The sequence below is a fragment of the Anas acuta genome, chromosome 1 (assembly GCF_963932015.1).
Source record: "Anas acuta chromosome 1, bAnaAcu1.1, whole genome shotgun sequence".
Classification (NCBI taxonomy): Eukaryota; Metazoa; Chordata; class Aves; order Anseriformes; family Anatidae; genus Anas; species Anas acuta.
Window position 1 is genome coordinate 1,249,012 of NC_088979.1, and position 14,550 is coordinate 1,263,561.

General features: G+C 60.6%; 1 protein-coding gene and 1 long non-coding RNA gene across 3 annotated transcripts in view; both read left to right on the forward strand.

Moving 5' to 3' along the window:
* PDE2A (phosphodiesterase 2A) overlaps positions 1-14,180 on the forward strand; it is a 49,689-nt gene extending 35,509 nt beyond the window's left edge. The window contains 22 exon segments of the mRNA XM_068685170.1: positions 271-345; positions 443-484; positions 592-660; positions 793-923; positions 1,041-1,152; positions 1,237-1,276; positions 2,520-2,583; positions 2,677-2,755; positions 2,864-3,041; positions 3,645-3,757; positions 3,884-3,961; positions 5,848-5,970; positions 6,077-6,147; positions 6,225-6,347; positions 6,450-6,537; positions 7,650-7,697; positions 7,834-7,908; positions 8,004-8,103; positions 8,346-8,458; positions 10,048-10,086; positions 10,195-10,301; positions 10,543-14,180. Of these exon segments, the coding sequence (XP_068541271.1) occupies positions 271-345; positions 443-484; positions 592-660; positions 793-923; positions 1,041-1,152; positions 1,237-1,276; positions 2,520-2,583; positions 2,677-2,755; positions 2,864-3,041; positions 3,645-3,757; positions 3,884-3,961; positions 5,848-5,970; positions 6,077-6,147; positions 6,225-6,347; positions 6,450-6,537; positions 7,650-7,697; positions 7,834-7,908; positions 8,004-8,103; positions 8,346-8,458; positions 10,048-10,086; positions 10,195-10,301; positions 10,543-10,762 (2,088 nt within the window). The 3' untranslated portion in view covers positions 10,763-14,180.
* On the forward strand, positions 4,053-5,835 carry LOC137857968 (uncharacterized). 2 transcript variants are annotated; one of them, XR_011097448.1, is made up of 3 exons: positions 4,053-4,153; positions 4,204-5,498; positions 5,549-5,835. It is a non-coding gene; the product is annotated as an uncharacterized lncRNA (long non-coding RNA). The 2 variants fall into 2 exon arrangements; XR_011097456.1 differs by having other exon boundaries at positions 4,204-5,437.
* Positions 14,181-14,550: the final 370 nt, after the last annotated feature.

A 14,550-nucleotide genomic window follows, 5' to 3' on the forward strand; every position in this document is an offset into this window, starting at 1 on the left:
GGCATGAGGATGGGAAGGAAATGGCACGGGGGGGGTCCTGCTCTCAGCCTCCCCCCCATCCTTAATTAACAGCAGGGTGCCATCAGTAGGCTCCAGGGTTAACGCGCCCAGCCCCAGCGGAGAGGTCCCAGGGGGGCACCCCGCTTTTTGGGGGGTTCCAGGGTGCTCTGGGGATGGGTTAGGGGCCAGATCCTGCCCTCTGGGGGGGGGGGGGGCTCGGGGCAGGTTGGAGCACCCACGGCTGCCCTCGTGTCCCCCCCCCCACCCCAGCTGAAGCAGGAGACCCAGTCGCTGTGCTGCTGCCTGCTGCTGGTCTCGGAGGACAACCACCAGCTCTTCTGCCAGGTGGGTGCCCCCCAGACGGGCTCCCCCCATGTCCTGGACCCCCAAAATATCCTGGACCCCCCCCAGAAGCTCATCCCCGTGGCCCCATCTCTTTCAGGTGGTGGGCGACCGCGTCCTCGAGGAGGAGATCAGCTTCTCGGTGAGGGCACCCATGGGTGCCACCTTTGGGGATACAGTGCCCCAAGGGGGGGCCAGTGCTGCTGTGTCCCCCCCCGCCCTATTTCAGCCCCCCCCCTCTGCCCACAGCTCACCTTTGGGCGCCTGGGGCAGGTGGTGGAGGACAAGAAATCCATCACCTTGAAGGACATCAGCGAGGTGGGCGCCCCCACGGAGCCGAGCCCCCCACAGGGCACCCTTGAGGGGCTGGGGGTGACCCCTGCCCACCCCTTTTTGCCCCCCCCTCCCCTCTTTTTTTTTTTTTTTTTTTTTTTCCCCCCCCCCTTGCAGGAGGAGCACAAGCAGCTCAACAGCATGCTGGGCACCGAGGTCACCTCCATGCTCTGCGTCCCCGTCATCAGCCGTGCCACCTCCCAGGTGGTGGCCCTGGCCTGCGCCTTCAACAAGCTGAGCGGAGAGAGGTGAGGGTGGGCTGGGGGTGGCCGGGATCCAGCCCTCGCCCCCCCCCCCATTTCCCTCTGGTGGGCGCTGAGCTGGTGTCCCCTCCGTCCCCCCGGGGGGGGTCTCCGTCCCTGCAGTTACACGGAGAGGGACGAGCACAAGATCCAGCACTGCTTCTGCTACACCTCCACGGTGCTCACCAGCACGCTGGCCTTCCAGAAGGAGCAGAAGCTCAAGTGCGAGTGCCAGGTGAGCCCCCCCCACTCCCCCCCCGGCTGCACGGCACCCATGGGTGCCCCCCAGGCTGCTGATGTCCCCCTCTGTCCCCACCAGGCCCTGCTGCAGGTGGCGAAGAACCTCTTCACGCACTTGGGTAGGTGCCCGGGGAGCACCCCTGGGTGGCACCGGGGTCCCCTGTCCCCTTTTGGGGGGGGGGACGTGGTGCTGTGCGCCACCAGCCCTAACCCTGCTGGTCGCAGGAGGGCACCCCTGAGCATGCACAGCGCTGGCTGCTGGTGCACGCATGCACAGACCGCGTGCACGTAGCAGTGTGCGTGCACATTGCACTGCTGCGTGCACACAAAGCGTTACAAGCACGCACGCTGCTGCACGTGCAGCATTTCATGCACACAAACAGCTGCATGCACCTGTACTGCTGGATGCCTGCACGCACTGCAGTGTGCACCCGCTGTGAGCACAGCAATGCCTGCATGCATGCACTCAAAACTGCACACAAGCAGTCTGCTGCATGCCCATGCAGTGCTGCATGCATGCACAGCAGCATGCACGCACACCCTGTTGCGCACACCTGCAGGCTGTATGCACTTCTGCACGTGCGTGCACACATGCGTGCATGCATGCACGCGAGCATCGCACATGCATGCGCTGCTGCTCAGGCGAATGCACGCTGTTGCATGCGCACACACCGCATGCATGCACATACACACTGCTGCACAAGCAAATACACTGCTGCACGCACGTGTGCCACGTGTATGCATGCACACACTGCTGCACAAGCACACTTCTGCAGGTGCACATGCCATGTGCATGCACACACACTGCTGCACAAGCACGTGCACACCACTGCATGCACATATGCCACGTGCACGTGCGCACACCGCTGCACGAGCACATGCACACCACTGCATGCACATGTGGCACATGTGTGCGCACTGCTGAATAAGCACATGCACGCTGCTGCAAGTGCACGTGCCACATGCATGCACACTGCTGCATAAGCATGCACACAGCGGTGTGCGCCCTGCTGCATGCACACATGCCACATGCATGCACACCGCTGCACAAGCATGCACAAAGTGGTGCACCCCACTGCATGCACACCCCGCTGCATGCACACCCCGCTGCATGCACACACCCTGCTGCATGCACGCCCTGCTGCATGCACACCCTGCCGCATGCACGCACCCTGCTGCATGCACACCCCGCTGCATGCACGCCCCACTGCATGCACAACGCTTGTTGCAGACTGAGCAGAGACCCCCACTCATTACACACATGCGTGGGGGGCTTCCCACTGGTCTGGGGGGCTCCCTGCTGCAGCCCTGCATGGGGGGCACCCTCCCCACGCCCCCCCCTAACCCTTCCCCCCGCTGCAGACGACGTCTCCGTGTTGCTCCAGGAGATCATCACGGAAGCCCGAAACCTCAGCAACGCCGAGATGTGAGCGGGGACCCCAGGCGGGGAGAGGGGGACACGGGGGGGACACGGGGGGGGGGGTCCCATGGGTGCGAGTGCCGCGGTGGCCTCTTGCAGATGCTCCGTGTTCCTGCTGGACCGCCTCAGCCACGAGCTGGTGGCCAAGGTGTTCGACGGCGGCGTGGTGGATGACGAGGTGAGGCGGGCTGCGGGGGGCAAGCGGCACAATTTTAGGGGATTTGGGGAGGATTTTAGGCTCGGGGAGGGCCGTGCCAGCTGCCCCTGAGCCTCTCCGTGCCCACAGAGCTACGAGATCCGCATCCCCGCCGACCAGGGCATCGCGGGGCACGTGGCCACCACGGGCAAGATCCTGAACATCAAGGACGCCTACTCGCACCCCCTCTTCTACCGCGGCGTGGACGACAGCACCGGCTTCCGCACCAGGAACATCCTCTGCTTCCCCATCAAGAACGAGAGCCAGGGTGAGGGCAGTGGGACCTGCACAGGGGGTGCAATCCTGTCCCAAGAATTAGGGAATTGCGTTGTCCCCAGTGCATGGGCACGATGCTGTCCCCTGCACATGGGCACGATGCTGTCCCCAAAATATGGGCACAATGCTGTCCCCAGCACGAGGACATTGCATTTTCCTCAGCACAGGGGCACAATCCTGTCCCCAAAACCTGGGCACAATCCTGTCCCCAGAACATGGGCACGATCCTGTCCCCAACAAAGGGGCACGATCCTGTCCCCAAAACAAGGACACAGACTTGTCCCCAAAACCTGGGCACAATCCTGTCCCCAGCACGAGGACATTGCATTTTGCTCAGCACAGGGGCACAATCCTGTCCCCAAAACCTGGGTACAATCCTGTCCCCAGCACATGGACACGATCCTGTCCCCAGTAAAGGGGCACGATCCTGTCCCCAGAACATGGACACAGTCTTGTCCCCAAAACCTGGGCACAATCCCATCCCCAGCTCATCACACCATCCCCAAGCCCACCCCTTGGGCACAGCACATTCTGACAGCCCCGTGCTGGTGGGTGGGGGTCCCAACCCGCCCCCCCGACCCCAATGTGTCCCCAGAGGTCATCGGGGTGGCCGAGCTGGTCAACAAGATCAACGGGCCCTGGTTCAGCAAATTCGACGAGGACCTGGCCACCGCCTTCTCCATCTACTGCGGCATCAGCATCGCCCACGTGAGTTTTTGGGGGCATCCCCCGGGGGTCCCCAGCTTGGGGAGGGGACACGTGGGGACCGGTGAGGTGTCCGGAGGGGGGGTGCTCACCCTCAGTGCACCCACGCCCCCCCTTTTTGCCCCCCAGTCCCTGCTGTACAAGAAGGTGAACGAGGCGCAGTACCGCAGCCACCTGGCCAACGAGATGATGATGTACCACATGAAGGTGAGGGGTGTCCCCCCCCCGGGGGGGGCGATGCGCCCACGGGGAGGGGTTCCCCTGCTGGATGGGACCCCCGGTGTCAGCGTGGTGCCCTTGGGGGGGGGTGGCACTGAGCTGTTGGGGTTCCTGGCATCAGTCCCAGGGGAATTTTGGGGACCCCCCGGGTGCTGTGCCCGTGCCGTGGTGCTTGTTGGAGTGACCCAGGATAATTTGGGAACACCTTGGGTGCTGTGGTGCTGCCTGAGGTGTCCCAGGGGAATTTTGGGGACCCCCTGTGCGCTGTGCCCATGCTGTGGTGCTGGCTGGAGGGACCCAGGATAATTTGGGGACCCCCTAGGTGCTGTGCCCATGCCGTGGTGCTGCCTGAGGTATCCCAGGATAATTTGGGGACCCCTTGGGTGCCGTACCCATGCCGTGGTGCTTCTTGGAGTGACCCAGGGGACTTTTGGGGACCCCCTGGGTGCTGAACCCATGCCGTGGTGCTGGCTGGAGGGACCCAGGATAATTTGGGGACCCCCTGGGTGCTGTACCCATGCCGTGGTGCTTGTTGGAGTGACCCAGGGGAATTTTGGGGACCCCCTGGGTGCTGTACCCATACCTTGGTGCTGCCTAAGGTGTCCCAGGATAATTTGGGGACCCCCTGGGTGCTGTACCCCTGCCGTGGTGCTGGCTGGAGTGACCCAGGGGACATTTGGGGACCCTATGGGCTCTGCGCCCGTGCCATGGTGCTGGCTGGAGTGACCCAGAGGAATTTTGGGGACCCCCTGGGCGCTGTACCCATGCCATGGTACTGGCTGAGGTGTCCCAGGGGAATTTTGGGGACCACTTGGGTGCTGTACCCATGCCATGGTGCTGCCTGAGGTGTCCCAGGGGAATTTTGGGGACCCTCTGGGTGCTGTACCCATGCCATGGTGGTGGTTGAGGTGTCCCAGGATAATTTGGGGACCCCCTGGGTGCTGTACCCGTGCCGTGGTGCTTGTTGGAGTGTCCCAGGATAATTTGGGGACCCCTTGGGTGCTGTAACCATCCCGTGATGCTTGTTGGAGTGACCCAAGGGACATTTGGGGACCCCTTGGGTGCTGTGCCCATGCCGTGATGCTTGTTGGAGTGACCCAGGGGACATTTGGGGACCCCCTGGGTGCCGTACCCCTGCCGTGGTGCTTGTTGGAGTGACCCAGGGGACTTTTGGGGACCCCCTGGGTGCTGTACCCATGCCATGGTGATGGCTGAGGTGTCCCAGGGGAATTTTGGGGACCCCCTGGGCGCTGTACCCATGCCATGGTGCTGGCTGGAGTGACCCAGGGGAATTTTGGGGACCCCCTGGGTGCTGTACCCATGCTGTGGTGCTTGTTGGAGTGACCCAGGGGACATTTGGGGACCCCTTGGGTGCTGTACCCAAGCCATGATGCTTGTTGGAGTGACCCAGGGGACATTTGGGGACCCTATGGGCTCTGCGCCCATGCCATGGTGCTGTCTGGAGTGACCCAAGATAATTTGGGGACCCCCTGGGTGCTGTACCCATGCCATGGTGCTGGCTGGAGTGACCCAGGATAATTTGGGAACACCTTGGGTGCTGTGGTGCTGCCTGAGGTGTCCCAGGGGAATTTTGGGGACCCCTTGGGTGCTGTACCCATGCCATGGTGCTTGTTGGAGTGACCCAGGATAATTTGGGGACCCTCTGGGTGCTGTGCCCATGACATGGTGCTGCCTGAGGTGTCCCAGGGGACATTTGGGGACCCCCTGGGCGCTGTACCCATGCCATGGTGCTGGCTGGAGTGACCCAGGGGACATTTGGGGACCCCTTGGGCACTGTACCCGTGCCGTGGTGCTGCCTGAGGTGTCCCAGGATAATTCGGGGACCCCGTGGGCGCTGTGCCCGTGCCCCCCAGGTGTCGGACGACGAGTACACCAAGCTGCTGAGCGAGGGCATCCAGCCCGTGGCCACCATCGACCCCAATTTCGCCAGCTTCACCTACACGCCCCGCTCCCTGCCCGAGGACGACACCTCCATGGTGAGGGCTCGGGGGGGCAGGGGGACGATCCCCAAAACCCCCCAGCTTTGGGGTGAGCAGGGGGACGCGGGGACCCCCCTTTTGCCCACCCCCATCCCCTCCCCAGGCCATCCTGAGCATGCTGCAGGACATGAACTTCATCAACACCTACAAGATGGACCGCCAGACCCTCACCAGGTGGGGACGAATTTTGGGGTCTTTGGGGGTTGAGAAGCCCCTTCCTCACCCCCCCGTCATCCTCCACCCCCCCCAAGGTTCTGCCTGATGGTGAAAAAGGGTTACCGTGACCCCCCCTACCACAACTGGATGCACGCCTTCTCCGTCTCCCACTTCTGCTACCTGCTCTACAAAAACCTGGAGCTCGTCAACTACCTGGAGTACGGCCGGGACCCCCTCCCCTAAAAAAAAAAAGCCCCCCCCAGGGGTCTCCCCGCCCTCCCGCCTGCCTCAGTTTCCCTCCTCCTCCTCCCCTCCCCCAGAGACATCGAGATCTTCGCCCTGTTCATCTCCTGCATGTGCCATGACCTGGACCACCGGGGCACCAATAATTCCTTCCAGGTGGCCTCGGTGAGAGCGGGTTTTGGGATGGGGGGAGAGGGGCACGGGGACACCGTGGGGACATGGGGGGGAGAGGGGCACGGGGACACCGTGGGGACATGGGGGGGTCACCCAGCGGTGATTATGGGGGAATGGTCTGAGCTGGGATGGCCCAGGGCAGGGTTAGGGTTAGGGGGTAGGGTTAGGGTTAGGGGCAGGGTTAGGGTTAGGATTAGGGGCAGGGGCAGGGGCAGGGTTATTGTTAGGGTTATTGTTATTGTTAGGGTTAGGGTTAGGGTTAGGGTTAGGGGTTAGGGGTTAGGATTCGGGTTAGGGTTAGGTGCAGGGGCAGCGGTAGGGTTAGGGTTTAAGGTCAGGGTTAGGGTCAGGGTTATGTTTAGGGGTTAGGGTTAAGGTCAGGGGTAGGGGTAGGGTTAGATTTAGGGGTTAGGGTTAGATTTAGGGGTTACAGTTAGGGTTCGGGTTAGGGTCAGTGCCAGGGTTATTGTTAGGGTTATTGTTAGGGTTACGGTTAGATTTAGGGGTTAGGGTTTGGTTAGGGTTAGGGTTAATCTTAGGGTTAGAGTTATGGGTTAGGGTTAGGGTTTGGGTTAGGGTTAAGGGTTAGTTTTAGAGTTAGGGGTTAGGGTTAGGTTTAGGGGTTGCATTTAGGGTTAGTATTAGTGTTAGGGTCAGGATTAGGTTCATGTTTAGCGGTTAGGGGTTACTATTAGGGTTAAGGTTATGTTTAGGGGTTAGGTTTAGGCTTAGGTTTAGGGTTAGTTTTAGTGAATAGGGTTAGGGTCAGGATGAGGTTTGGGTTTAAGATCAGTTTAGGGTTAGTATTAGATTATGGTTTAGGTTTAGGGTTGGGTTTAGGGTTAGGATTAGGCTTGGTTTTGGGGTTAGGGTTGGTTTTGGGGTTAGGGTTAGGGTTGGGTTTGGGGTTAGGGTTAGTTTTAGCGGATAGTGTTAGGGTCAGGGTCAAGTTTAGGATTCAGATCAGGGTCAGGAGCAGCATCAGATTTTGGTTTAGCTTTAGGGTCAGGGTTAGGGTTAGGGTTAGGTGTTATGTTTAGGGTTAGGTTTAGGGTTAGGTTTAGGGTCAGGGTCAGGCTGACCCCGGCTCCCTCTCCTTGCAGAAATCCGTCCTGGCAGCTCTGTACAGCTCCGAGGGCTCAGTCATGGAGGTAAGACCCCCCCCCAGCCCTACTCTTTGGGGGTTTTGGCACCGTCCGCCCCCTCCCCTGGCTCATGGGGTCCTTCTGACGCCCCCCCAAAACCCGTGCGCCCCAATCCCCGACCACGTCCCCGCTCCCCCCGCAGCGCCACCACTTCGCCCAGGCCATCGCCATCCTCAACAGCCAGGGCTGCAACATCTTCGACCACTTCTCCCGCAAGGTGAGCCCCCCCCAAAACCCCCTTATCCCCGCCAAAATCCCCCCCCCTGGCCCCCCCAGCTCCTGCTGGGGGTGCTGAGCCCCGTGACCCTATAGGATTACCAGCGCATGCTGGACCTGATGCGGGACATCATCCTGGCCACCGACCTGGCCCACCACCTGCGCATCTTCAAGGACCTCCAGAAGATGGCAGAAGGTGGGGAGGGGGCTGCCCGGACCCCCCCGGGGGGGTCCCGTTATCCCCCAAAGTTATGGGGTGGGGGCGCAGGGTGGGTTTGCCATAGGGCACCGCGTTGCGTCTCCAAGGGGTGCCCAAGGGGCTCATCCCATTGAGGCTGGTGGGGGGTCTTGGATGCCCCCAGAACCTCCTCCTGGGGGCACTGGGGGTCTGTGGTGACCCCCCCAGACCCAAATCTGCCCCCCCCGTCCTGCCCGCAGTCGGCTACGACCCCAAAAACAAGCAGCACCACAGCCTGCTGCTCTGCCTGCTGATGACCTCCTGCGACCTCTCCGACCAGACCAAGGGTTGGAAGACCACCAGGAAGATCGCGGTGAGCGGGGACCCCCCCCAAAAAACCCCCAAAACCCTCCCCAAATTGCCCCCAGGGTCTACCCCGTGCAGGGTGCCCACACCAACAGGGGGGCACCAGCAGCTCCCCAAGGGATGTCCCCTGCACCCAGAGCCACGTCCCCCAAATTCCAAAAAAAGGGGGAGATGTTCCCCAAAAAGAGAAAATTGTTCCCCCAAAATGGAAAATTGTTCCCCAAAAAGGGGAAATTGTTATCAAAAAAAGGGGAATTGTTCCCAAGAGAGAGGTGTTTTTCCCCAAAAAGGGGGAATTGTTATCAAAAAAGGGGAATTGTTCCCAAGAGAGAGGTGTTTTTCCCCAAAAAGGGGGAATTGTTATCAAAAAAGGGGAATTGTTCCCAAGAGAGAGGTGTTTTTCCCCAAAAAGGGGGAATTGTTCCTAAAAGTATGTTGTTGTTACCTAGGAAGGGGGAGTTTTTCCCCCAAACAGGGGAATTTTCCCCAAAAAAGGGGGGAAATTTCCCAAACCAAGGGAATATTTCCCCCAAATGGGGAGGTTTTTTCCCAAAAGTGGGAATTGATCCCAAACAAGGGGGAATCGTTAACCAAAAGTGGGGAGTTGTACCCAAAAAGGGGGGGATTTTTCCTTATAAAGGGGAATTGCTCCTCCAAAATGGGGAGATTTTCCCCAAAAGACGGGGAACTGTTCCCAAAAAAGGGGAGTTGTCCTCAAAACATGGGGAATTGTTACCAAACAATGGGGTATTCTCAAAAAAAAAAAAGGGGATTTTTCCCCAAAGGATGGGCATTGTTACCTAAAAAGGGGAAATTGTTCCCCAAAAAGGGGGAATTGTTATCAAAAAAGGGGGAATTGTTCCCAAGAGAGAGGTGTTTTTCCCCAAAAAGGGGGAATTGTTCCTAAAAGTATGTTGCTGTTACTAGGAAGGGGGAGTTTTTCCCCCAAACAGGGGAATTTTCCCAAAAAAAGGGGGGAAATTTCCCAAAACAGGGGAATATTTCCCCCAAATGGGGAGTTGTTTCCCAAAAGGGAGAATTGGTCCCAAATAAGGGGGAATCGTTAACCAAAAGTGGGGAGTTGTACCCCAAAAAGGGAGGATTTTTCCTTATAAAGGGGAATTGCTCCTCCAAAATGGGGAGATTTTCCCCAAAACACAGGGAACTGTTCCCAAAAAAGGGGAGTTGTCCTCAAAACATGGGGAATTGTTACCAAACAATGGGGTATTCTCAAAAAAAAAGGGGGAATTTTCCCCCAAAAGATGGGCATTGTTACCTAAAAAGGGAAAATTGTTCCCCAAAAGGGCGATTTTTTCCCCCAAACGTGGGAATTGCTCTGAAAAAAGGGGAAACTCTTCCCAAAAATGGGGAAATTGTTCCCAAAAATGGGAAAATCGTTCCCAAAAACGGGCAATTTTTAATAAAAAAAAGGAGAAGGGACTCGTTCCAAAATGGGTCTTGTTCCGAAATAAAAAAAAAAAAAAAAAAAAAAAGGAGGAACCGTTCCCCAAAAGGGAAATTGTCCAAAATTGGGTGGGGAGGGGGCACCCTGGGGACGTGTCCCCCCCCCCGTGGTGACATCCCTGTCCCTTGCAGGAGCTGATCTACAAGGAGTTCTTCTCCCAGGGAGACCTGGTAGGTGGGGAGGGGGCTGCGGCTCTCCAACCCTGGGGGGGGGCTCGGATGAAACCTGGGGGGGCTCAGTGGGGTTTTTTCTGACCCCCCCCCTTGATGCTGCTGTAGGAAAAAGCCATGGGTAACCGCCCGCTGGAGATGATGGACCGGGAAAAAGCCTACATCCCCGAGCTGCAAATCAGCTTCATGGAGCACATCGCCATGCCCATCTACAAGTGAGCCCCCCCCTCACCAAAAAAAAACCTATTTTATTTTTTGGGGGGGGTGGAGACACTCCCCTTTATCCCCTTTCCATCCCGATGCGGGATATGGGGCGCAGGGCGCTGCGCTCTGTAGGATTTCGGGGGGATTTCCCAAGCGGCGCAGGATTTTTGGCGCTTTTCCACGCTGCGCGGATTTTTTTGGGGTCCCACCCTAAAAACCCCAATTTTAATTTTTTTTTCCCCCCCACCCCAGGCTGCTGCAGGATTTATTCCCCAAAGCGTCGGAGCTGTACGAGCGGGTGGCCAGCAACCGGGAGCAGTGGACCAAGGTGTCCCATAAATTCACCATCCGGGGTTTGCCCAGCAACAACTCCCTGGATTTTCTGGACGAGGAGTACGACCCCCAAGAGCCCGACCCCCAAATGAACGGCTGCCTGGACCCCGAGGGGCACCCCGAATCGGGGGCCGAGTGAGAGAGCCTTGTGGGGTTAAAAAAGGGGGGGGGGACAAGGAGGGGGGGGGGGGCGCCAGGGTCAAGGGGAGGCGGTGATGGAGAGGGGAGCCCCCCGACCCCGCAGCCCTGCGGTCCCTTCCTCCTGGTTTTGGGGGCGAAGGGGGGATTTTGGGGGGGATCCGCGGTGGCACTGTGTTGGTGGTGGCGCTATGGGGTCGTGGTGCGCCCCCCCAAACCCCGTTCTGGGTGACCGGACCCCTTCTTTGGGGTGGCATTTGGGGACGGTGGCATTTGGGGACGCTGTGGGGTCGGGGTGGCTGCGCCTCCTGCTGCTGGTGCCACCCCGGTGTCCCCATGGGGCTGGTGGTGAGGACGTGGGGACGGCTGTGGGGAACCCCCCCCACCCCCCCAAGCACCTCCAGGCAGGCTGACCCCAAAAACGGGGCTGTGGGGGCCAGCAGGATGCATGGGGGTGGGTGAGGGGAGCACTTGTGGGGTGGGGGAGATGGGGTGCTGGGGGGCTCTCGGCTACGGGGCTGGAGCCCCCCCAGGGGGCTGGGCACCCCAAAGGGATGGGGACGGTGCCACGGTCCCTGTGTCCGAGTGACCCCAAAAAAGGAGAGCAGAGGGCACGAACGCTGCCCCCCCATTATGATGGGATGATTTGGGGACAAACCACGGCTTTTGGAGAGCGAGGGGCTGGCGGCAGGAGGGTGGCACCGGGAGCGGGACGCGCACGGGGTGCTCCCAAACCCCACTCCTCGCTCTACCCACGCCCCCCCTGGACCCCCCAAATCCCCCCCCAGCGCCCTGCACCAGCACCTGGGGGCTGAGGGACCCCCGGTGCCGCCACCCCCAGGGGTTGCCCCCTCCTGGTGGTCCCCCCAACCCTACAGACCACCAGGACCTCGTAGTGGCCCCCGGTGGTCCCTCTGGTCCTATATGGCCCCCGCTGGCCCTGCACGGTCCCCCTGCTCCATCAACCCACCCTGCATGGTCCCTGCTGGTCAGCAGCCCCCCCCCGGTCCCATCCACGGCCCCCCCCAGCCTCCTGAGGTCCTCAAAATCCTACAGAGCCCCTGGTGGTCCTTGTGGCCCTACAGACCCACCGTGCATGGACCCCACTGATGTCCCATGGACCCTCCAGTCCCGTTGACTGCCGTGCATGGACCCCCCCCCCAATCCTTCCGCGCCCCCCCTGGTCCTACAAACTGCTGTCCCTAAACTGGGGTGGCCTCCCCAGGTCCTTCAGACCCTACAGAGCACTTGCATGGACTGTGGTGCCCCCCTGGGGTCCCTCTGGCCGTGCGCGGACCCCACAGATCCCCCTTTGCTCCCTCCTGCCTGCAGCCCACCCTACCCGGCCCCCACCGTCCCGGGGGGGCTCTGCCCTAATCCCACAGCCCCCCAGTTCCATGTCCCCAAGCCAGAGCCACCCCAAAGAGCTGTGGGGTCGAGCTGGGGTGGTGCAGAGCAATGGGGGGGCCGGTGCGCCATGGGGTGGCCACGGGGCGCCATGGGGTGGCCATGGGGTGGCCACGGGGTGGTTATAGGATGGCCATGGGGTGGTGATGGGATGGTTATGGGATGGTCATAGGGTGGCTGTGGGGTGGTTTTGGGGTGGTTATGGGATGGTCATAGGGTGGCTGTGGGGTGGTTATGGGGTGGTTATGGGGTGGCCATGGGGTTGTTTTCTGCCCGCCCCGGGCGCCCCCCTCGCCGTTTCTCCTCTAAGCAACGAGCCGACTGCTTCGGTGCGTGCGCACATGGGGGAGCCCCAGGAGACCCCAAACCCGAAACGGCGGCGCCGGTCCCGACGAACTGCGTTCATTTTGCCTTACCTCCTCGGAGTTGCCTTCAGAGAGACGCTTTGGCCAGCCCCAAACCCCCCCCGCAGGACCCCCGCCGCCCCTCTCCCCGCGGATGCTGGCCGATCGCTTCGCCTACGAGACCCCAACCCCAAAACCTCCTGCCCCCCCTCTCCCCGTGCCGCCACGGGGCAGGGAGCGACGAAACCAGCGGGAAGGAGCAGACCCCAAAAGGCAAAAAACAACCAAAAAAAAAGACAAAACACCAACCAACCGAACCCAAACCCATATAGGAGAAAGCCAGCGCGGTGCCAACCCCGCCGGCGGCACCGCGCCCCGCTGGCAGCCGTGGCGCACCGCCGAGGCCCCGTGCCCACCAGGAGCCCCTCTTTTGGGGCGAGAAACCAGGTTTTGATGCAAAACGCCCACCCCGTGTGCACGCTGGGTGTTGATTTGGACGGACGGCCCCGGTGCCAACGCGGGCTGCGTGACGCCGGCACCGCCGTGCCACCGAGACGCCGGTGCCACCACCCTGGGGGGGTGCTCGGAGCACCCTAAAACCACTCGTGGGTGGCCACCGGTGGGCACCGCGACCCCGTGGCAGAGCTGGGGGTGTCCCACGGCCTCGTGTCCCCATGGTTATGGGGTGGCCGGCACCACGGGCGCGTTCCCCAGTTGGTCCCCGGGGTGTGCGCGTGGCTCCTGCACCCTGCGCCCACCCTGCGGCACGGGCACCGCGCGTGCCCGGCTCACCGGCGGGTGTGCGCCGGGGGTGCGTGGGGGTGCAAAAACCCCCTCCAGCTTCTCGGTCCTCTCCTCTCGCCGTGCTGCTTGTGCTGGGCTCAGCGCATCCTGCCCGGGCGCTGCGGACGGGGCCTGAGCAGGAGACGGTTCTTCTTCTTCTTCTCCTCCTCCTTCTCCTCCTTCTCCGTCCTTCTCCTTTCTCCTTCTCATTCTCCTTCTCCTAATCCTAATTATCCTTTTCCTAATCCTAATCCCTTCTCCTCCTCCTTCCTCTCCTTCTCCTCCTTTTTCTCCCTCTCCTTCTCCCTCTCCCTTTCCCTCTCCTTCTCCCTTTCCTCCTCCTCCTCCTCCTCTCCTTCTCCTTCTCCTCCCTCTCCTTCTCCCTCTCCTTCTCCTCCTCCTTTCCTCCTCCTCCTTCCTCTCCTCCTCCTTTTTCTCCCTCTCCTTCTTCCTCTCCCTTTCCCTCTCCCTCTCCCTCTCCTTCTCCTCCTCCTCCTTCTCCTCCTTCTCCTTCTCCTTCTCCTCCTCCTTCTCCTCCTTCTCCTTCTCCTCCTCCTCCTCCTCCTCCTCCTCCTCTCCTCCTCCTCCTCTTTTCCTTCTCCTCCTTCTCCCTCTCCCTCTCCTTCTCCTCCTCCTCCTTCTCCTCCTTCTCCTTCTCCTTCTCCTTCTCCTTCTCCTTCTCCTTCTCCTTCTCCTTCTCCTTCTCCTTCTCCTTCTCCTTCTCCTTCTCCTTCTCCTTCTCCTTCTCCTTCTCCTTCTCCTTCTCCTTCTCCTCCTCCTCCTCCTCCTCCTCCTCCTCCTCCTCCTTCCTCTCCTTCTCCTCTTTCTTCTTTGGTATTATTTTTTTGGTCGGTTTTGGTTTTCCTAATAAATTTCATACGTCGATCTCCCCGTGGCGTGGCAATGCTCTGTGGTTGGGGGGGGTCCCCTCGGGGTGCAGTGGCACCGGGACGGACACCACGTAGGGGGGACACAAGGCCCCCTCTCCTGTGCCCCCGGGGGAAACTGAGGCAGGGAGCGGTGTGGGGTTCCCAGTGCACCCAGTGCACCCAGTGCTGGGCTCCCAGTGCTCCCAGTGTGGCCAGTGCCAGGATGCCAGTGCATGCAGAGTACCCAGTGCCATGTTCCCAGTGTACCCAGTGCTGAACCAGCAGCACACCCACTGTACCCAGGGCTGGATTCCCAGTGCACCCAGTGCCAGGCTCCCAGTATGGCCAGTATGAACCACTGTACCCAAGGCTGGATTCCCAGTGCA